General features: G+C 37.8%; 1 protein-coding gene across 6 annotated transcripts in view; it reads left to right on the top strand.

The window, feature by feature from the left end:
* CEP83 (centrosomal protein 83) overlaps positions 1–23,911 on the top strand; it is a 171,455-nt gene that overhangs the window by 110,301 nt on the left and 37,243 nt on the right. For all 6 annotated transcript variants that reach the window (XR_013401261.1, XM_077954768.1, XM_077954769.1 and 3 more), the window contains 3 exons: positions 9,696–9,771; positions 11,699–11,856; positions 13,519–13,648. Coding sequence is in view for 5 of the 6 variants with exons in the window: in XM_077954768.1 (XP_077810894.1) it covers positions 9,696–9,771; positions 11,699–11,856; positions 13,519–13,648 (364 nt within the window). In the remaining variant the exon portion in view is untranslated. The remainder of the gene's footprint in view (positions 1–9,695; positions 9,772–11,698; positions 11,857–13,518; positions 13,649–23,911) is intronic.

The raw sequence follows: 23,911 nt of genomic DNA, 5'->3' as shown, positions 1-23,911 counted from the left end.
AGCACCCCAGTACTACAACCAAAGACTGTCTTTCACCTTTTATCACTGTGAGGCTGTTTTGAAGCTGCCTCCCGAACCATGAACAAAGGGCCAAATATGGTTAACAAAAGATATGCGTATTGTTTTAGTCCCTTAGGAAATGTGGACAAGGGCTATGGAAGTTATGAGCCAGGAACCATGGATGTAAACCCATATGTATATATGTAAACCAATATATATACATCATAATACCACACCACACCACTTTATCAATTTTTTTCTTGTTTGTATTTTTTGTGTTCTCTTCAAGACTTTGCCTAATTCTGTGTTAAAAAGATATTTGTTTTCTTCTAAAACATTAATATTTGGTTTTTACCTTTAGATTTTAAGGTCTAATTCATGTTAACTTTTATGTGGTGTAAGGTAATGGTACACATAAGCTTTCTATTTTCATGTAGGTATCCAGTTATTCCAGCACCATTTTTTGAAGACTGTCTTTTCCCCCATTGAATTACAGGTGTGAGTCTATTTCTGGACTCTGTTCTATTTTACTGATCTTTGTCTTTACACCAATATCATACCATTTTGATTAATGTAGCTTTATAGTAAGTTTGATTCATGTAGTGCACGTCCTCTACCTGGTTCTTTTTTGTCTAAATTATTTTGGCTTTTCTAGGTCCTTTGCCTTTCAAATATTAATTTTTTAATCAGTTTTTTACCTTTTTAAAAAAATCTTGTTAAAATTTTAACTGAGATTGTATTGAATTTTTAGGTCAATTTGAGGGGAATTGTTACCTTAACAATATTGAGTCTTCCAATCCAAAAATATCATACATCTCTCCATTTATTTAGGTTTCCTTTCTGTCATCAGTGTGTTGCAGTTTTCATTGTATAAATCATGCTCATCTTTTATTCAGTTTCATTTCTAAATATATTGTAAATGGAGTTCATTTTGACTTAATTGTTCATTGCATATAGAAATATAGTTTACTTTTATGTATTGATCTTGAATCCTGTGACCTCACTAAAGTCACATATTTTCTAATAGCTGCTTTGTTGATTTCTTAGAGTTTTCTAAGGTCATGTTATATACCTTGGGCTTTCTTTTAGTTTACTTTGTTCATTTGGTTGTTTTTGAGTTGACAATTTAATTTTACTACAGTTTATTCTTTCATTCTTATTGGTAAGAGTATTTAGTGCTAATAATTTTCTTCTCATCACTACTTTAACTGTATTCCATAAATTATGATTATATAGTGTTTTAATTATTATTTTTAAAGAAATTCACTAATTTTAATTTGTATTTTTCTTTCTGCCAAAGAGTTATTTAACAGAAGATGTAATAGTTTGCTAAGTCTGCCATAATAAAATACCACAGATGGGTGATCAAACAACAGGAATTAATTTTCTTACAGTTTTTGGAGACTAGAAGTCATAGATTAAGGTATTGCCCGGCTTGGTTTCTCCTAAGACCTCTCTTCTTGACTTGCAGGTGGCCACCTTATTCTCACTTTGTCCTCACGTGGCCTTTTCTCTGTGCCTTTGCATCTGCTTGTGTCTATCCTTTTTTTTTTTTTTTTTTTTTTGAGATGGAGTCTTGCTCTGTCGCCCAGGCTGGAGTGCAGTAGCGCAATCATCTCGGCTCACTGCAAGCTCCGCCTTCCGGGTTCACGCCATTCTCCTGCCTCCGGAGCAGCTGGGACTACAGGCGCCTGCGACCACACCCGGCTAATTTTTTGTGTGTTTGTTAGTAGAGACAGGGTTTCACCGTGTTAGCCAGGATGGTCTCGATCTCCTGACCTCCTGATCCACCCGCCTTGGCCTCCCAAAGTGCTGGGATTACAGGCGTGAGCCACCACGCCCGGCGTGTCTATCCTTTTTATAAGGACACTAGTCATTGGATTAGGGCCCACCCATATGACTTTAACCTTAATTGTCTCTTTAAAGGCCCTGTCTCCAAATGTAGTCATATCTTGAAGGAACATGTTTCAGTCTATAACAGAAGTTTTTTTAAATTTCCAGCTAGGAGAACCTTTTTAAAAAGTTAATTTCTACTTTTATTGCATTGTGATCAGAATATTTTTGTATTGTTTCTACTTTGTGGAACAGTCTGATGTTTTTTTGTATCCTAATCTATCAAGGGCAAGACTAGGGTAAAGCAAGTGAGGCAGCCAGGGTGCAAAATTTAAGGAAACAGTCTCATGTGCCGACCCTGCACTTGCAGGAGTCTTAGAATGGGTGTCTTCTTAAGTTTCACTTTCTGGACATGTCACATGCCCAGTGACTATAGGACTATAGTCACTTTGTCCTATAGTATATGTCAGTTATTGTGTTACATAAACACATGGAAAGAGTCTTATAAAAGAGTATGAAGTTACACACACACACACACACACACACACACACAGGACCTACCTTGTTAACTGTGATGTTTAGGTCTTCTGTATACTTGCTTATTTTTTGTCCACTTGATTTGTTTTGTACAAAGAATGATATATTAAAGTCTCCTTTTATTACTGTGTTTCTATATGTGACTCTTTGTATATCTTGTAGTTTTTGCTTCATAGAGGTGAGTTTCATGGTATTTGGTACAGAATATAAATATTCATAGCAGTTCTATTTTAAGTGTGAATTGTAGCTTTTAGCATTAAAAAGTGCTTTGTCTTTTTTTTTGCTTGACTTGTCTGATATCACCACTTCTGTTTTCATGTAGTTTCTATTTGCCTGGTATACTTTTATTGTCTTATTTTTTAATTTTCTGAATCATTTTGCTTTTTAAATGTGTGTTTTGTATATAGCATTTAATTGGGTCTTGTTTTGTGGGCCAAATTTTAATAAATTAAACCTTTTATTTTAATGGGCAAATTAAGTACATTCACATGCAGTGAGCTCTTACCTACAAAGATTTGCAGGCAGGGATGGGAGAGATCACTTGCTGGGATTTGGTGTTTTTTCCTTCATTTTACTTACAGGTACTTTGAGGTTTTGGGCATTTTCTGTCTGCCAGTTATGCTAAGGGTATGGTTTTGTGTGGCTTTATTTGTTCTCTTTGCTTTTCTGTATTGTTTTTGCAGAATATATGGATAACACAGAGCTAGACATCTGCTGTTATCTTCAACACTTGGAAATTCTTTATGTCTGCTTTTCAAATTCTAATATCTTAGTGACATCTCTAATTATATAAAGTTTGAGTGGCTTTTAAAAATCATGTTCATTAAGTGATAGGCTATGTTTTGAGACAGGGTTCTTGATCTGCATTACTTAGGAAAGAATTACTTCAGGCAGAGGTGTACTTAACTATTTACTTAGGTTTCATAACTTTATTTAAAGTGTTAGTGGCTGTGATTCTAAAAGCATGAATCTGTAATAGATTTTAAGAACCAATCTTGTCTGTCCTTTTGCTTTTAGGTGGGTACATTTTTTAGGACATATTCAGGACAGGTAGGTTTTAAATCTGTCTTTGACAGTCTCCAGAAAGTGGGGGAGACCCTCCCCAGGCATCCTACTCTAATGTTTTATCCTATTATAATCCCACAATTTGGCCAGTTAGAATCTTTTCTGTTAGAATTTAAGCCTGTTTCTCCTGCTTTGGGTTTCTGTTGCCATAGTGATAAAATGTTCAGCATTCTGTCATTACTTGAACACAATAATGAACTTGACCCTTAGGTTTTGTTTTGTTTTTTAGTTTTTTGCTATATAAAACAGCTTTCATTCCTTTAGCTTTTCTTAAATATGAATAATTTTCTATTCTGTTAGTCACATTGATAATTTTTCTTTGATTCCTCTGTAGTTTCACTTATAATATGTAAATGACCTCAACTTATTTTTAAAAAAAGACATAGTAACCAACATAAAATCTAGCAGAATTAATTCACATGATTGGCGTGACTTTTTTTTTTTTTAATGTTCTACAATTGTGGTGGTAGTTTTTCCTTGACAGTTATGATTTACTGATTTATAAGTCCAGCTAATCAACCAGGTCTGTTGTGATCACTCCTTAAAATGATCATAATTGCAGCACCTCCTATTTAGATAACCAGAGACAAATTGATCGGAGACTTATCTGTGGAGCAAAAGGTCTTACTAAGGAAATGGAAAGTATAAATCATGCAAAGGAGAAATATCCATTTATTTACAAATAATATATATCTGTGATAAGTAAATATTAATCTATTACATATAAATCACTGCTTTGACAGATCCTTTATTAATTATATACCAGTCTTTTCTCTTCATTAAAGTGTTTTTTTTTTTTTTTACCACTAGCCTATCATAGTGCCAAGAGTAATAAAAAATTATTTTTGTGAAAGTACTGTATTTCAAAAGGCTGCTCCACTGCACATTTATTCAATTTGCAAATTAAGACCATGTAAAAATTAAAGGAGTTTAAATATAATAGAATATGTAATCAACTTTTGGTTATGACAGTAACCCAACTCCAACTAATGCAAGCACAACAAAAGGGACTTTCTTCATTTACACAATTGTGGGAAAGATAAGGGTTATGCTGGTTTTACGGACACCTGGATCTGGGAACTCAAATGTAATTAGATAATAGTGACTTTTCCCTTCCTTTTCTTTTCTTCCTCTTCTCTTATTTTCTCTCTCCTTTGTCTGCTGTTCTATCTCTGTGATGCTAGGAACATACGTTGAAGCCAAGAGGACAAAGTTCTTGTTAGGAAACTCAAGTTTAAAAAGTCTAGAGTCGAGGCTGGGAATGGTGGCTCACGCCTGTAATCCCAGCACTTTGGGAGGCCAAGGCGGGTGAAACACCTGAGGTCAGGCATTCGAGACCAGCCTGGCCAACTTGGTTAAACCCCATCTCTACTGAAAATATAAAAATTAGTGGGGCGTGGTGATGACCACCTGTAATCCAAGCTACTCAGGAAGCTGAGGCAGGAGAATTGCTTGAACCCGGGAGGTGGAGGTTACAGTGAGCCAAGATTGTGCCACTGCACTCCAGCCTGGGTGACAGAGTGAGATTCTGTCTAAAAAAACAAAACAAAACAAAACAAAAACTAGAGACAAGTTTGGGTCTGGTTCACATGCTCATCTTTGGACCTACCAGGGCGATTGTGCGTATCAGGCACTCTGACTCAGCCAAGACTATATGCCCATGTCTCTGTGTGGAGCGGGTGAAGGAAGAGGAAGGAAATGATGTGCAGTTTGATATTAAAAGTAGGGGAGGTTTTTGGGGAAATAGTAATAACCAAGGAAAGGGAACCTGAACATTTATGACATCCTGTAGTCAATACCCCCTTAATTTATTTTTTGCATGGCTTAAAGCCAGGGCTATTATTTCCCATTTGGAGCTTTCTGTTTTTTTCTTAAACTTTTAATAAACATTTAAATTTCATCAGTTTGGATTTCTTTGCTGCCAGTAGTGGATATTTGCTTTAAAAAAAAAAAAAACAAAAAGCTATCATTTAATATATCCACTTTTCTACTTATACTGCATCTTGAGAAGAATTATATTGGCCCATTGGACACGTTTTCTCCCAAGAATTTAAACTGTGAAGTAAGGGATGAAAGGATATGTGCCAGTGTTTGAAGGACCAGGCAGGCCTGTGGCATGTCTTTGCCTGTGATTGCTGTCAATTATTGTATCCTGGTTTTGGTTTTCTAGTTCTCTTTTGAGCAGGTTCTTATACTCTTGCAGGAAAGTTTCTTTTTGCTAATAATGGCCAGTGTCAATTTCCAGTGCTCACAAGCAAGAACCATGCTTTCAGAAGATTGGTATGAGAAGGCCACTGCTATTCTCATGAGACTTGTAGGACTCTTTGACAGTAGAGAAATCACAATTACAACTTCTGTTGTTTGCCCTATATGTTGCTTCCCTTTGGTAACAGAGACTCACGTTAAATGAAGCCAAGAAGTTACGTTAGAGGCTTTGCTGCCCAATATGGTATTGCTAGTCACAGATGACTCTTGAAACCTAAATTTAAATTAGGATTTTAAAAAATTAAAATTCAGTTTCCTCAGTCACACAAACATGTTGCTAGTGACTATCATATTGGAAGGCACAGATTATAGAATATTTCCACCATCAAAGAAAGCTCTATCAGACGACACTGTTGGAGTATAAACTCCTCAAGGGTAGGCATTCTGTCCTTGTTATTTTCTGATGTATCCACAACACTTAGAATGGGCTCAGCATGTATAGGTACTCAATAAATATTTGCTGAATGTTGAAACAGCATATATTGGCAGGCCAAGGCGGGCAGATCACTTGAGGTCGGGAGTTCAAGACCAGCCTGACCAACATAGGGAAACCCCGTCTCTACTGAAAAGACAAAAAAATTAGCCAGGCATGGTGGTGGATGCCTATAATCCCAGCTACTTGGGAGGCTGAGGCAGGAGAATCACTTGAACCCAGGAGGCCGAGGTTGTGGTGAGCCAAGATCACGCCATTGCACTCCAGCCTGGGCAACAAGAGCGAAACTCCATCTCCAAAAAAAAAAAAAAAAAAAGAAATAGTATATATCAGTATATCAGCTGCCTGCCACAGAAGACCTAGACCATGATCCTTACAGCTGACTTCTCTGTACTTTGAAGGGAACTTGAAATAGCGCCATCTTAATGTTATTCCAAAGTTTCCATTTAAACTCATTCATAACTACATTGTCTATTGTAACTTGGCCCTCCAGTTCACCTACTTTATAATTGCTTTAAAAGTATAAAGTACTTGATCTCATAGTTACTCTTCCCCCCACTTACTCATCCTTCACCTTCTGATTTCTCCCTATCACCTACTCATTAACTCATTAAAACTTTTAACAATTTCCACTGTAGCCTTTGGAATCCCTGTTCTGATACCAATAACTTTTTTTGTAATCTCAACATTTTTTTGAATGCCTCTCCCCCTACTGAGAACTGCTTTCTTCTCATGGCATATTAACCTGGAACACCTTTTAAGTAGAAATTACTCTTCCTTCCTCTCTCTTGCAACAAGAGACCAAGAAGAGAAATCAACATTCGTAAACCCCGTTTGCACTTCCAGTTCATTGTTTGAGTATGGTTAAAGTGATTTTTTTCTTTGATATTTGTTGCATCCAGTTTTATACCTGTCTTTTATCTCTTCCAGTTAATGACCTACAGTGTATTCCTTAATAGTCACTGAGGACTTTGATATCTGGCTCAACTTTTTTCTGTTTTGTTTCTCTTGTCATCATTGTTAGTGACTGTATTCATAGTGTTGAACTACCCAACACCTTAGCCTTATAGTTTATTCTATCTGCACTCTGGCATTCTTTTATCTTTATCCTACTTTAGCATCTTGTACACCTAGACACTTCTTGGACCTTGTCGTTACCTAGAACTGATCACTTCAAAGATGTAAATATCTTTCCTTTCTCTTATCCATGCTACTCTCACTGAAGATACTGATATTGGTAGTCTTTGGACTTCTCTTTTTCTTCCAGCCTATTATCCTGGCTCCCTTGCTTCCTTTTCAGCTTGGAAACTGATGTTCTTACTTGTACATGAGCAAAGGATATGAATTTTCTCAACTTCTTGCCATCTTAGAATTTCGGTATCTTCATCCATTCTCTCCTCCCTTTCTATTTTGAAAATGTCCTTTCCCCCTTTACTTCTTAAGTGAACAGTGCTTTAAATTCCATATCTCTACTTCCTCTACACTCTTCGTCACCTATATCTTTAATTTCTCTATCTCGGACTCTTATTTTTCCTTCAAGATCTAGTTCAAATTGCAGCTCTTTTATATAGCCTTAACTTACCCTCTAATGAAAGTTAATTGCAGTTTTTTTCTGTTCCTTGTGTGTCTATTATAAGGTATATTTTCTTTTGACTTATTGTGACACACCTTGAGTATTCAAAACCTAATAAAAAGAGATACTGTACTCCTAAATTTACAGCACTGTCTTTTGAAACATTATCTGCCTTTTTGAACTTTAATACCATTAGTCTTATTCCTATCTTATTTAAGATCCGTTATCCCATAGAGTCCTAAATGTAATGATCTTAAATCATGGACTAATTTTCTCCTTAAAAAAAATTAGTTTTAGATTCTAACCCAGTACGGCTTCAACAAAATGAACTGAAGAAGGCCTTGTTGTATATCATCTTCTATAGTCTACCACAATGGTGCTTTTACTTAGTTCATATTTCATTTAGTTTTTCTCCCATTGGTTTCTTTGGCTTCAGCTTTTGTATGTAGGGCACTATTGTTTCTCTTCATGTCTGTGTAACTTACATAGAAAGCATTAGGCCATGACTTTCTTAACTGGGTCATGTTTCTTGTTAATTTACCAATTGTATCCAGATTCTCATCTGGAGCTAGGATATACTTAGGACCTAAGTTTTCTAACTGTGGACCTGAACTGGGACCCACGGTGTTCTGTCTTCTGTTTTCATCTTCATGATTTTGTGGAAAGAAACCTTTACTAAGTCAGTAACCTAAAAACCCCAAGTTAGCCACCCTGCTGAGAGGCTGAGGCAGGAGGATTGCCTGAGCCAAGGAGTTTGAGGCCAGCCTAGGCAATATAGTGAGATCACATCTCTTACTTAAAAAAAAAAAAAAAAAAAGGGCACCCAGTTGGTAACATTCATAAACATTTAATGGAGGAAGTGCACAGAAAGTTTGAAAGAGTAATCATGTAACTAGAATTATGAAATAAGAGTGTGACTGGTACTGACAGTGGAGCAAAAGGAAAAGGACTGGCCCTGTTTAGGTTCATCGTTTCTGGCATTTGTATGTAAACGTCTCAGGAAGCAATGAGTCTTATCTTCAGGTTTTTTTCATGTTGTATTATCCAATCATCTCACACATTTAAACAGCTAATCCATGATTTGGGTTGTTTCATTCAGTCTGCCAACAAATGTTTATTGAGTCCTTATTGTGTTTAAAGCACAGACCTAGGTTCTTGAGAGTGTTGTCCAGATAAACACATTCTACTTGGGCAGATAAGACATGCTAATAATACCAAGCTATAAATAGGTGCCGAGGGCATTGTATTTGAGATAGGCGTTTGGAGAGTTTTGAAAGGGAGGAGGCTGCAGGGCCTATCCTGCCAAACCTAATTAGTGTAATGTCTTCCTCATGAGGTTACTCATTTGGTCACTAGAGCTGCTCTGCATTTTAAGGATCTGGCTGTAGATGTATTATTCCCTTTGAAGAGTCTGCAAATGTTTAAGTATTCATTCATCTCAGGCATGAAAAGCTCCATAAGATATTTTATAGAATACAGGATGGTGTGTTGTATTAGTTTTCTTTTAAATCTGTAGCCTTGTAGAATGAAAGTGAAGTAGCGTGTGTCTGAAAGAATTTTGTAAATTGTAAAATGCTATATGGATGTAAGTTGGCCTCTCCTAAACTAGATTACTTTCTGATGCCTTAGCAACACATTCTATAATTTTCCATGAAAGACCACTTGTTCAGGCTGTTCTTCATGTATATCAGAATCCTACCTGTCAGGTTTTTATCCATGTAGCATTCCCTGGTACCCCTGGACATAGTTGATTTCTCATCCTCTCTATGCCCCTAGTTTGTAGATTTTCCTATCACAACAACAGTAATTTGTTTTACATTTTTGTTATATGTGAACACAACCTAGCTTCTCAAAGTCTCAATCTTTGGTTGTATTTGTGCTTTTGCACAGTGGTGTCCAACAGGCATTCAATAAAATGACTGTTTAATTCAGTGAAATAAATGAATCATGGATTCTTAATAATGTCTTTTGTTGGGTTGTGATTTTTAGGTTAAAACTGCAACAACAAATTGTGACTATTGAAAATGCAGAGAAGGAAAAAAATGAAAATTCTGACCTAAAACAGGTATGATTTTAGCAAATATTTTCCTTTTATTTTTTCAAGTGCTTCTTTAAATTTGTGTTTTGCAAATTTAAAAAAAGATTTGCAATCAGTATTTTTAGAATCTAACCACAATTGGTAACATATTGTTGGAGGTAATATGTAAAGATAAAATGTTTAAACCTCTATACTTTAATAAGCTTCTTTTGCTAACTGGTATTATTCTTAAGATATATATATATTTTTTTTTACTTATGCTGTGGCCCATGATAATTTTTTAAATTACAGTTATAAGGACAGTATTTTAATATTCTGAATTTTAAAAACTCAATAGAAATATCCAGGTTTAAGTTACTTGTGTGATTGACTTGTAATTTTATATCATGAGGTATTTTTGCTATAGCCCTATGAAATCCAAGATTTGTATTTGTGGAAGGAAATTTGTATTTATAATTAAAGTTATTTGGGTTCAGGAAAGATTTGTATAAAGTTGGGTAAAACATGGAGGAGTGATCTTTTCTGAATTCTATTTTGTTTTTTGTTGTTGTTTTTTTCCCTATAAATTATGAAGTAGGAATCCATTTTTAGAATTCATGCTCATATGCTAGTTGGTACTGCTTTTCAGGTGCAGTTATGGTTTCTAAGTCTTAACTAGATGGACATAATGTTTGATACCCAGAGAGAAGTTATTTAGTATCATTGGCATTTGGGCTTTCTGTCATGCTATGCATATGGAGAGGTATTAAGCTCTTTGAAGGTTGCTTATTCAAGCAGCTGTAATACAGATTTAATATTTGCCACTCCAGTTAAAAATAGTGAATAGTTCTACATGGAGAAATTCATTCTAAAAGAGAAATCTGAGACATACCATTTAGTTTTATTCTGCTAAAAATTGCTCTGTGGACATTCAGAATCGTATATGAATTGGTTTTGTTACTATTAGGAAGTAATGGGATTATTACCCATTTATTTACTTTATTATATAAGAATCTTGTTTCTTTTTACCCTTGAATCTCATAATAGGTTCTTTTGATCCCTATCTCTTGACTGTCTTTACTCTGAAATGTCTCTCAGAAAATGGCTAAGAGAGATAAAAGGAAGTGAAAGGAAAATAAGAACTTTTATTGTTTATTAATTGGTAAAATAGTTTGTGGGGGAGGTATATATAACTGTCCCAAATAAAGATTATTTAGATATAATTTAGAAGAGTGTGAATCTTTCTAGCCTGTTAATCTTTAATTAGACTTCTCATGAGAAAAAGTACTCCCAGATAAAGGTAAATTGGGATGGAAAAAAAGCTTTGAGTGACAGTATGCAGTTTGGTAAATGGCTGTAGAGGCCAAGGAATCTGTAGCGTTTATTTGATTTCCCAGAGCATCTTTCTTCTGCCCAGCACTGGACATATGAATGGAAACCTTTTAAAAACAATGTGAAGAGTGATCCTTCTCATATTTACACTGAACAATTTTGATTGCTTGGAGAGTAGAACTTCTGGAAGGTTGCTGATCTCAGGGTATGTGGGAAGAGGAAGATGGATTTTTTTTAGCTGCTTTCCCAGCTGACTTGCTTTTAAAATCAGTTTTTTTCCGTAGGAGGTAGGGGAAGGCTAGAGTGGTAGGAGACTGACTCTAATCACTGGATTCCCTTTCCTCATCTCACTGCTAATCCCCCTGATAATCTTTCTGTCCATTCCCAATACCTCTCCTGGCCTTCATATTTTGGGAAGAAGAGGGAGGGGACTCAGTGACTGAGGAATATACTTCTTGATAGTCTCTGATTATAATAAGAAATGCTCCTAGGTGCTGCTATTTGTTATTTCCTTCAGGGGGCATCTTCAAGGGCACACCAGCTTGAGGGAGTATTTGCAAAGGGAGATGCTTAGTATCTTCTGCTTCTCTCATACCTTACTGCATTTATTTAGTGGCCTTTATCTTCTTTCTTCTCTTTTAAGCAAATCAGTAGTTTGCAGATCCAAGTGACCTCACTTGCACAGTCAGAGAATGACTTGCTGAATTCAAACCAAATGCTGAAGGAAATGGTGGAGAGATTAAAACAAGAATGCCGAAATTTTAGAAGCCAAGCTGAAAAAGCGCAACTAGAAGCTGAAAAGTAGAGTTTGCTCTTTATGTACAAACTATTTTTTCTTTTTTCTATATAACATATAGTTATGTTAGTAATGATTCCAATGTTGATTATATTTTAGAAACTAGTTACAAATACACTTTAATAGTATACAGTGGTATACTGAGGTAATAATGTACTTTATGTTTCTATAGAATGACCTAAACTGACTCAAATTCTTTTAAAAAAGGTAAAATTAAGACATATTAAAATTCTGACAGCATAGTATTCTGAAAAACCTCAAATAAAACTTTTTTTATTCATTGATTAAATGAAAACATTTCTTCAAAAATCTATTCTTCTGAATGCCAGAGAACAGAATGGTTTTGTTTTGTTTTGTTTTGTTTTTGATGTGCAAAACTTAATTCCTTCTAGAACTAGTCTCTTGGATTTTCTTTGAAAAGCTAATTTGTTTTTTTTTTTTTTTTGGTCTTAAAATTTGTTACTAGTAGATAGTATGGAGTAAAACTGGTAGGGATAAAATTATTGTGGTGATGTTCAAGATCTTATACCCTCTGGAAACATTTGTTTAGATGTGGTAGAATACTGTACTATTTTGTATTTGCTTTGTCTTTGTTTGCCTTATAAGTAAGTTTTTATTTTAATCTACAAAACATAATTCTTTTCAAATTTCTTCTTCTGAAGGCCACCATGCCACATAAAACTGTGTTTCTTCAGTTTTTCTATTATTACATATTCTAAGGTTTGTCCATGCTTTTATATATGGGGTTGAATTTCAAGAAAAGGAAGGAAGCAAGATAAATATCCATAGCATGTTGTGACATTTCAGATGATCCAACTTATTTTTCTTTTATTTTGTAAAAACCAAAAACATGTGCTTGGATTTCTCAAGTGTTTGATTGAAACGAGCTTAATAATTGTATGACAGTGTAGCTAGCAAATTTAAGTAATTAATCATTGGTTTCTAAATAATATTCATAGAATTGTATATAAGAAAATAGCTGTACGAAGGGTCAATGGAATGTGATTTTAGTTCTAGCTAAGATACTTAAAATCTTGTATGACCTTAGGCAAGTAATCTAACTTCTCAGGGTTTGTTATTTTCATTTGTACTGCCTATAGTAGGAATACTAAAAAAATCATATAAAGTATGCAGAATAGCTTTAAAAATATAAGTTGTTACGATGTTATTTTATCATTCATATGCATTTTACTCTAGTCAGAAGACATACTGCATTAAGATTTGATACCAGGCTTGATTTTCTTAAACCAAATTTATGAGGACAGATATTTGTAGTTTGATGGTTATTATATTTCACACCTGTTATCAAGTGTTTGTCTTGCCATTAACTAGATGTGAGCCCTTAAGTTAGCTAACTGCTCTAATCCTCGGTTTCCTCATTTGTAAAATGGACAGAAGTATAAAGGTGACAGAAACACCTAACTTGGGATTTTTGTAAAGAACAGATGATACAATACACATAGTGTTCTAAGTCCAGTGCCTTATTCACAGGAAGTGCTCAGTAATGGTGGGATTTGCAAACAAGTGGCCATACAGGAGGACCTGCAGTTGGATAATTAAAAATGTGGTCAGGCAGGTAGTGAGTTTGCTGATACTTGTGATATTTAATCCTATTTAATCCTAAGAACTTATTTAGCTTCCATGTTTTACATACATTCTTCTGACAGGACATTGGAAGAGAAACAGATACAGTGGTTGGAAGAAAAGCACAAGCTTCATGAGCGTATCACAGAGAGAGAAGAAAAGTGTAATCAAGCTAAGGAGAAACTTCAGCGAGCTGCAATTGCCCAGAAAAAGGCAAGTGGTTCTTATTAAAGTGATTTCTGGCCGGGCACGGTGGTTCACACCTGTAAGCCCAACACTTTGGGAGGCAGAAGCGGACGGATCACGAGGTCAGGAGATTGAGACCATCCTGGCTAACGTGGTGAAACCCCATCTCTACTACAAAAATACAAAAAAATTAGCCAGATGTAGTGGCGAGCACCTGTAGCCCCAGCTACTCTGGAGGCTGAGGCAGGACAATGGCATGAACCTGGGAGGCGTAGCTTACAGTGAGTCAAGATTGTGCCACTGCACACCAACCTGGGTGACAGAGCAAGACCGTGTCTCAAAAAAATAAAATAAAAAGTGATTTCTGTGGAGTAAAATATAATTAAATCCCTTTTTTCTTTTCTTTTTTTTTTTTCTTAAGAGTCTGACTCCATGGCCCAGAGTGGATTGCAGTGGTGCGATCTCGGCTCACTGCAACCTCCATCCCCTGGATTCAAGCGATTCTCGTACCTCAGCCTTCGAATAGCTGGGATTATAGGCACGTGCCACCATGCCCAGCTAATTTTTGTATTTTTAGTAGAGATAGGGTTTCCCATGTTTGCCAGGCTGGTCTCAAACTCCTGACCTCTAGTGGTCCTCCCACCTCAGCCTCCCAAAGTGCTGGGATTATAGGCATGAGCCACCACGTCCATCCTAATAAACTCTTATAGGAGAATAAATATATAGTTGAATCTGAGATTTTAGTGATATGTTTAATTTAATATCTAAGCATGACATTTTGCTGTCAACCTTGCAGAAATACATTGGGAAAATCCAGGCTGTCCAGCAGGTTTGTTTCTAAATTTTGTGTGTAAGTCAATTGTTTTGAGTTGACATGCATTTTTCCACACAGAAGGTGTTTTTCAGAGGGATAGTTTCCAGGCCAACCCATGGAAGTCATATTTTACACATTCTCCAGTTAAATTATAGTGTGATTAAGGTTGTTTCATTTATGCCTAATGTCTATTTTATCACTTTTGTGGTTAAAAGGCTTTTTTGTTTCCAATTCAGAAATACAAGAGCAAGTATTTCTTTGCTCCAGCAGGAGGAACTGGGACTCCCTTGGCTTCTGAAACCGCCACAGTAGTTCCCACAGCATTGATCCTTTTTAAGTTTTACCTTTGCAGGCATACTTTTCTCCAGAACCTAACTTTGTTTTCTTGGAAACAGTCCAGGGCATCATGGAAATAATGTATCTAGATGGATCTTCTAAGTCAGTGGCTTACAACTTTTTTCTATTTCAGCAAACCCAAGGAATGTAACAGGTCCCATTAGTAACCATGACTCATGGCAGTGATTAAGGGAGGAGAAGGACATGGTAATCTTTTCAACAGGATTAGAGGAAGAGGAGGGACATGATAAAGTGTGTGTGTGTGCGTGTGTGTGTGTTATATGTAAAGTCCCAGAAATGATTTGAGTTGTCTCCATTTGATAAATTCCTTTAGTAGTAGCATTTGTTGTGGAGAGGAGAGAAGATCTGAGATGAGAGGAAAATACTTCTAGATGCAGTAACCATTATCTTAATATCTGTTTGTTTATTGGAAAGGTTAACTGTTCATATTTAGGTAAGAGAAAATAACTCTAGATCCTTCACTTATTCTGAATTTGAAAAATCACACATCAGTTCCTAGATCCCTTTTTATGTAATTGGATATCACTGCCAAATGTTGCTGACAGTTGGAGTGACAACATAAGTAGTCTAAAAGTCATTACTTCTCTACTTTCTTGGTCTCTGAATATTACTTTTATCTTCTCATAATGCTAGAAGTAGTAGTATTAGAAAAACAGCATTTATTATATAGGGATCCCAGTGTTTTATACCTAAATATGCATACTTGTTTGTTTTTCTGTATATGTCACTTTTTTTACTTTCTGTCGATGTAGGTACTGAAAAGTGTATGGATATTAATGGGATTTCAGAGGATTGTTTTATGACCTATGATCTCAGAAATCCTGCTGATTTTTGTTTGCACTGTGTTTAAAGCCTAGAAACATCTGAAGCCATGTTACAGCAAGAAATTGTAAGAGCTAAATTTTGAGACTTTAGGGATAAGTATCTTACAGATCAAATTCTAATTATTGAGGTTAGTTTGGGTTGAATTCTTTTGAAGCAAAAGTGACACCCAGTGGTGAGATTATCAACTAATCGTAAGTATAGCAGAAGGAGGGGAGGAGGTGATATTTTAAAAAATCTACAAAATATAGCCAGACCCCATCTCTACAAAAAATGAAAAAACTGTACATGGTGGCACATGCCTATAGTCCCAGCTATTTGGAAGGCTGAGGTGGGAGGATCACTTGAGCCCAGGAGTTCAAGATTGCAGAGAGCTGTGATGGCACCAGCCCTCCAGCCTGGGTGACACAGCAAGACCCTATCTCAGGAAAAAAAAAAAATAATTAAACCCAAAAACACTACAAAGTAACATTTCATTAGTATTGCAACAGGATGAGTTTTTTTTTCTACTGAAATGTCTGCCAGATGATGAGTGTGAAGATAGTAAATAGTCATTTTACTTTTTAAAATGTGGTCTGTGGATTGCGATTTAAGTCATAGTGAAATTGTTAAGGTCAATTCAGTGAATGATTATGACCTAGAGTTGTCATACTACGTGGGACACTGCCCTAGGAGCTTACAAGTTTACATCAATTAAAATAGAAAAACATCATGTGTAACTTAGAAATACAATTAAAAAGTATATAACTGTATATAATTTTAGGACTGGAAGGGATCTTAGCATTCAGATAGCTTTTACAAGTTAGCAAACGAAGAGAGGAGGTACCTAAGATTACTTAACAAGTAAGAATCAAAAGTTGACTGAAATCTGCATGTTTCTGTTCTCAGTCTGGTGCTCTTTCCACTGCTCTGTTAGGCTTTAATTTCCTGCTTTCTTTGATTCCAAATATTTTACAGTTTTTCGCTTAATATAGCTATGGTCCATATGAGTCGTTTCTTATGTAAGAATAATCACTGTAAATTAATTTAACTCATACCCTTTTCCCATTCAAGTTAAAGATAATGCTTCTATTTGACAATTTTAGCTATCAGATTACATAAATATAATTCATAAGAGTGCAACAGACTTTTTAGGTTCTTTAATGCCAAAAGTCATAACATTTTTTTGCCATAAGACTTAACAAAAGTCACAAATTATGATACCCAGGGCAGAAATAATCCTTTAGAGTTGCTTTCCTGTGAAAAGTTCTTTTTTCCCTCAGGCTGGATAAGATGGCTCACTGCCATCTGTGTTACTCAGAGCTCCAAGCTCCTAAGCACAGAGATTGTCATTTCTGCTCTTTTTAAGTAGTCTTTATGTAAATGATGTTTTGTTGTGTTGATTTGTTTGGAAAAGTTTGACCAGGATCTTGAGTTGGGATGCCCTTCTATAATTGATACATGCAGAGAGAATGTATTTCCCCTTTCCCCACTGAAGAGAGATCTCTTGAAGCAAGCACAGTGAGTTGGGTTTTTCTTTTTTCTTGAGGAACCTGGAATGACAACTTGTTATTTTTATTCTAAGGTATATGTCTCTGAAATGCTTCTTGGTCAGATACTATTATGGATGTTTTCAAAAAAGAGATGAATCATAGTCTTGAAGTTGCAAAATATCTGATTGAATATGTTGTGTGGCCTAGATTATGCTATACACTGGGGGGAAATAGAAGCCGTGATTACTCCTTGGTTTTGATAACTATATAATCTTGTTGGAGAAATAAGATAACATGCAAGAAACACTTAAATAATCCCACTAGTCACTCCTGGGTGATTTATGCGGACTCTAAAATTTGAGAACCACTGTGCTAGATAGAAAAAAATCTGAAGACAAGGAGACCAGTTAGAAAGATGCTATAGTAAACTTAAAGTGAGGTAAGAAGTCTAAAATTGGGACTTGGAATATAGGAATGAAGGTGAAAGGTGACTGCCAGAGGTATTCCAAAGGAAAAAATAATTGCAGAATATATTGGTAAATAAGAAAGAAAACTATGAAGTATTTTAGCTCTGAGAAGACGTAAGTGGAGTTACTATAATGGATTGAAGAACGTCAGTTGAGTAGAAAGATATGAAACATATGTCAGATAGGAAACGATGGCAGTGCCTCCATGTAGACATGACGTAGAGTCTTAAGATATTATATAGGTAACTAGAAATAATAGAATGTGAATTTCAGAGATGAATAATTCAAATTAGAGAAATAGAAACTCAAGATTTTGCAGATCGCCGAAGAATAGTAAATTTACTTAGAACGAGGAGCTAGGTGTGGTGGTGAACAGAGGTAGAAGCTATATTGTGATGTTATGGGAACCAAAGGTAAAGAAAGGTATCAAAGATAAATGGTCATTAACATAATCATTGAAAAAAAGTTAATTGGATTTGACTAGAAGGTGGTAAAAGGGGAATCCCAGCCTTAATTCTTACACCTATATTTTTTTAATTGTTCTATTAGTCCTTTGTGTCATAATGTTTATAACACTAAGGCATCCATTTGACTATCCTGTGATTGTGTTGGACCACTCAAGTAAAAATTAGAATAATTCCTTTCCACTAATTTTCCCTCTGGACTTTCCATTTCTTTCAGTAGAAGTTATTCTTGCAGTCACTTAGGCTTCAAACCTGTGATTCATCCTGAGGTCTGCCTTATCTCCAAATTTAGTCAGGCACTATATTAGTTTCCTAGGGCTGCTGTGACAAATTACCACAAACCTTGTGGCTTAAAACAACAGAAGCTTATTCTCTCACAGTTCTGGAGCCTAGAAATCTACAGTCAGAGTGCCAGCAGAAGCATTCTTCTTCAAAAGGCTCTGGAGGAGGATCTTTTTTCATGCCCCTTGTCTAGCTTCTGGTAGTTGCTGGTAATCCTTGGGGTTCCTTAGGTTTTAGATGGACACATCTCTCCAGTCTCTGCCTTGTCTTTACATGATGGTCTCCCTGTGTAGCTGTAGCTCTGTGTCCAGATTTCACTCCTCTTATGTAAGTACACCAGCCATAGTGGATTTAGGGCCCACTGTAATCCAATCTGACTTCATCTTAACTTGATTACATTTGTAGACCCTATTTCCAAATAAGATTACTCTAGGGTCTTTTCCAATGCCAGCGATCATTTCTCTGTTCTCTGGATACCAACCAGGTGTCCAGAAATTCAATTCTGAAACTATCTACGTGGAGTTAGAGTCAGATCCCACAAGCTAAAGGGCTCCGTCCCACAAGACTGCCCCAACTGCAGACACCAGCTGCAAGTCTGAGTCACCTATATTCTGACTGACTAACTTAGGGATTCCCACGACCCCCTCCTTCAGTTTAATAGTTTGTTAGAATGGCTCACAAAATTCAGGAAAACACTATATTTACCAGTTTATTGTAAAGGATAAAAGTCAGGAATAGCCAAATAGGAGAAATGCATTGGGCAAGGTGTTGGGGGTCGGGGTGTAAAGCCTCCATGCCCTCTCTGTGTGAGCCACCCTCCCAGCAAGTCAATGTGGTCACCAGCCTGGAAGCTCTCAAAATCTCGTTGTTGAAGAGTTTTTGTAGAGCATAATCTCCAGCCCCCACCCCTTCATACGGGTCAGGGGAGTGAACCTGAAAGCATTCACCATCTAATCGCTTGGTCTTTCTGGTGACCAGCCCCCATCCTTAGGCTGTCTAGGGGCCTCAACTTTAAGTTACCTCATTACCATCAACTCAGGTATGATTGAAAGGGACTTGTTATGAATTATACAAAAACACTCCTATCACTTACAAATTCCACAGGTCTTAGCAGCTCTGTACCAGGAATTGGGGACAAAGACCAAATATATTTCTTATTATACCACAGTCACATTCTAAGGTTCTGGGTGCCCATGAATTTTTGGGAGACACTATTCAACCTAAAATAAGAACTCATAAAGCCTATGAATTCTTCCTTTCTGATGCCTCTCAAATTTTCCCCCACCCCATTTATTTTCATTCCTATTACTAACAGCCTTGGTCAGATTGTCTTCCCTACAAGGTTTATCTGTATTCATTTATCCAATTTACTCAATAGATCTGTTAAACATCTATTATGTATCAGGTACTTACTCATTCACTGGAATACAGAAGTAAACAAAGACCCTGCACCAAGGCGTTTACATTGTAGTTGGTTAGGAGACATAGAATAAAGAAAGAAATACTATCAGGTGGAGGTGAGTACTAAGAGGAAAATTGACAGGAGTAGGCTGGGCGTGGTGGCTCACACCTGTAATCCCAACACTTTGGGAGGCCAAGGCGGACGGATCACCTGAGGTCAGGAGTTTGAGACCAGCCTGGCCAACATGAGGAAACCCCATCTCTACTAAAACTACAAAAATTAGCCAGGCATGGTGGCAGGCACCTGTAATCCCAGTTACTCAGGGGGCTAAGGCAGGGAGAATTGCTTGAACTCTGGAGGCAGAGGTTGCAGTGAGCTGAGATGGTGGCAGTGCATTCTAGCCTGGGCAACAGAGGAAGACTCCATGTCAAAAAAAAAAAAGGAAAATTGACAGGAGTAGGGGGTGCTGTTTTATGTAGGCGGTCAGGCAAGGCTTCTCTGGTAAGGTAACATTTGAGCAGAGACTGAAGGAAAGGAGGGAGGATGCCACATTGTTATATGTAAGGTAAGCGTGTTCCAGACAGAGGGAATAGCAAGTACAAGAGAGGCAGGAATCTGCTTGGTATGTTGAAAGAACACAGGAGGCCCAGGAAGCTAGAATAGAGAGAGGTATAGTAGGAGGCCAAATTATGCCATGACTTCAGCTTTTATTCTCAGTTAAGGTAGGAACACGCTGGAGGTTTTTGAATTGAGAAATGATATCTGAATTACATTTTTGACGAATTTCCGGCTGTTGTGTAGAGGGGCAGAATAGGAGTCAGGGAAACCACGTTTTCATAGTCCAGGTTACAGATCAGCACTAAAAAGGATGAGTTTAGAGCTAAAAAAACACAATAACAATACTTAACTCAATGGATAGATTTAATAGCAGACAATGTCGCCATCATCAAGAGATGAGCAGAAATCAGTGACAGAGACAGAAGATGTACAGTGAGGAAAATAGAAATGCCAAGAGTTGGTTTTAAAAAGATTACGAAATTGATAAAACGTTGGAAAGACTGATTGTCCTCAGACTCCCCACAAAGTAGATGAGATGAGATTTAGAGCCACAAATGAACAATATAGTGAATGAAAAAAGTGATATCTACCTATAGATATTAACTATCTGCATATAGATATTAAAACAAAAGGAATGGTATAAAAACTGTTATGCTAATTAATCATGCAATTTCGAATAAATGAATACATTTCTTTAAGAACATCTTAAACCTAATATAAGAAGAATTAGGTCATTTAGATAGTCCTGTATCTATTAAAGAAATGAAATCTTCGGTTAAAAACCTTCCACAAAGATATGCCTCATTTGGCTTCAATGGTAAATTATTCCAAATACTTAAGGAAGAATTAATACTAATCTTAACACAAACTCTTCCAGATAATAGAAAAGGAGGAAACACATCTCCACTTACGAGGTTAGAACTTGATACAATCAATATAAGAAAAGAAAAATTGCATTATAAACATAGATATAAAAATCTTAAATATTAGCAAACTGAATTTAGTGATACAGAAAAATGATAATATATCATGAGCATTCAGGGTTTATTCTAGGAATACAGGTGGCTTAACGTGCAAAATTGTTCAATGTAATTCAACACCCTAACAGAACAAAGAAGGAAAACTATTGTGATCCTCTTAAGAGACACAGAAACATAATTTGACAACATTCAGCACCCATTCATGATAAAAACTTTTGCCAAACTAGGAACAGAAGGGAATTTTCAATCTTATAAATGGTATCTACAAAAATTCTGCAGCTAACATCATACTTACTGATTAAAAATATTGACTGCTTCCCCTTACTTACCCAAGGTCAGGAACAGATGTCTACTATCACCATTTTGTTTAATATTTTATCGGAGGTTCTAGCTGGTATAATAAGGCAAGAAAAAGAAATGTAGGGGGTGGCTGGCCAAGATGGCCAACTAGAAGCAGCTAGTGTGTGCCATTTTCATGGAGAGAAATAGAAGGAGTAAGTAAATACAGCACCTTCAACTGAAGCATCCAGGTACATGCATTGGGATTCATCAAGAAAACAACTTGACCTAGAAAGAATGGAGAAAAGTAAGCAGGACAGTCACCCACTTGGGAGTGACACAGAGCCAGGGGAGCCTCCTCTTTCCAGGGAAGTGGTGAGTGAGTGAGTGACCCCAGCGACCCACACTTCTCCTTGGATCTTTGCAACCCATGGATCAAGAAATCCCCTTGTGAGCCCACTCCACCAGGGTCTACAGCCTGATACACAGAATTACATGGAGTCTCAGCAGTGCAGCCGCTCAGATACACATAGAGCTCTGGGAGCTTTAGATACCCAGGTTTCCCATCAAAAGCAACTGCAACTCCAGCCAAGCGGGTTGTTAGACCCCTGCACATACCCCTAGGAAAGAGGCTGAATCCAAGGGATACAGCAGTGATAGTCTGCAGGCCCCACTACCATGGCACCTTGCAGGATAAGACCCACTGGTTTGGAACTCTAGCCAGCCACTGGTAGCAGTGTTACACCTCTCTGAGAAGGAGCTCCCAGAGGGAGGGATGGGCTGCCATCTTTGCTGTTTTGTAGCCTTAGCTATTGTTGCCTTCAGTGCAGCCACCCGATGGAAAAGCGCCCAGACTGCTTTTTTATGCAGGTCCCGGACCCTGCTTCTCAATGAGTGGGGGACCTCCCGACCAGAGTCACTAGTCACTCTTGTTGTTTTCCACCTGGCAGTGGTTCCAAGCCTCCCTGGGACAGAGTTCCCAGGGGGAGGGATCGGCTATCATCTTTGATGTTTCACATTCTTAGCCGTTGTTGCCTTTGGGCTCTAGGGAGTCTGAGATGGTTAGGGACTGGAGTGGTCCCCTGGTGCACAGCTCTAAGGAGAAGTGGCCAGGCTGCTTTCTCATATGGCTCCTGGGTCTCGTTTCTCCTCACTGGGTGGAATCTCCCGACAGGTCTACAACCATACCTCCACCAGTGTTTTCTGGCCAGCAGCAGTTTCAAACCTCCCTGGAATGGATCTCCCAGAGAGAGGGATGGGCTGCCAGCTTTGCTGTTTTGTAGCTTTAGCTCTTTGCCTTTGGGATCTGGAGAGTCCGAAGCAACTCTTGAGGAGACCCCCATCACAGCACAACTGCTCTGTGAAAAAGTGGCCAGACTGCTTTTTCACATGAGTCCCTAATCCCATTCCTCCTCAGTGGACAGGGCCTTTTGACCAGGGTTTCCAGCCATGTGCACCAGTGTTTTTTGACTGGCAGCAGTTTCAAACCTCCCTGGAACAGAGCACCCAAAGAGAGGGGTGGGCCACCACTTCTGCTGTTTAGCAACCTTAGCTGTTGTCTTCAGGCTTTAGAGAGTCTGAGGTGACTAGGGGCTGGAGTGGACCCCTAGCAAAGCATGGCTGCCCTATGGAAAAAGCCAGATGGCTTTTTTATGTGGGTCCCTGATTCTGTTACTCCTCACTAGGTGGGATCTCCCAACCAGAGTCTCCAGCCACCTCCTGTTAGTGTGTTTTGCCGGCAACAGGTCTGTGCCTCCCTGGGACAGAGCTCCCAGAGAGAAGGGCAGTCCTCCATCTTTGCTGTTTCACAGACTTCCTTGTTGATATCTTCAGGTACTGGAAAATTCAAGATGGAAAGGGATTGGAGCGGACCCCCAGCACACTGTAGCAGCCCTATGGAAAAGTGGCCAGACTGTTATGTGGGTCCCTGATTCTGTATCTCGTCACTGAGCAGGTCCTTCCAACCTGGATCTCCAGCCATCCCCACCAGGGCCATCAAGCCAGTAGCAGCTCTGTTACTATCTGGGACAGAGCTCCTAGTGGGAGGGATGGGTTGCCATCTTTGCTGTCTTGTAACCCTCACCCTTACTGTCTCCAGGCTCTGGAGAGTCTGCAGGGACCAGGGTCTGGTACGGATGCCCAACACAAAACACCCACCTCAGAAAAGTTGCCAGACTGTTCTCCATGCAAGTCCCAGTCCTCACTTGTCCTCCTTGGGCAGGGTCATCCAACCTGGAACTCTGGCATAACTACCCTGACCTTGGCTGACCACTTCTATCAGAGGCAGCCCAGCAGTTAAAGGAACGCCCCCAAGCAGAGATGGAATCATCAAACAGAAGGAATCAACTGAAGAACTCTAGCAACTCAGATGGTCAGAGTGTCAACTCACATGG

Source organism: Macaca mulatta, chromosome 11, assembly GCF_049350105.2.
Source record: "Macaca mulatta isolate MMU2019108-1 chromosome 11, T2T-MMU8v2.0, whole genome shotgun sequence".
Lineage (NCBI taxonomy): Eukaryota > Metazoa > Chordata > Mammalia > Primates > Cercopithecidae > Macaca > Macaca mulatta.
This window is presented reverse-complemented; position numbering and strand designations above follow the sequence as displayed.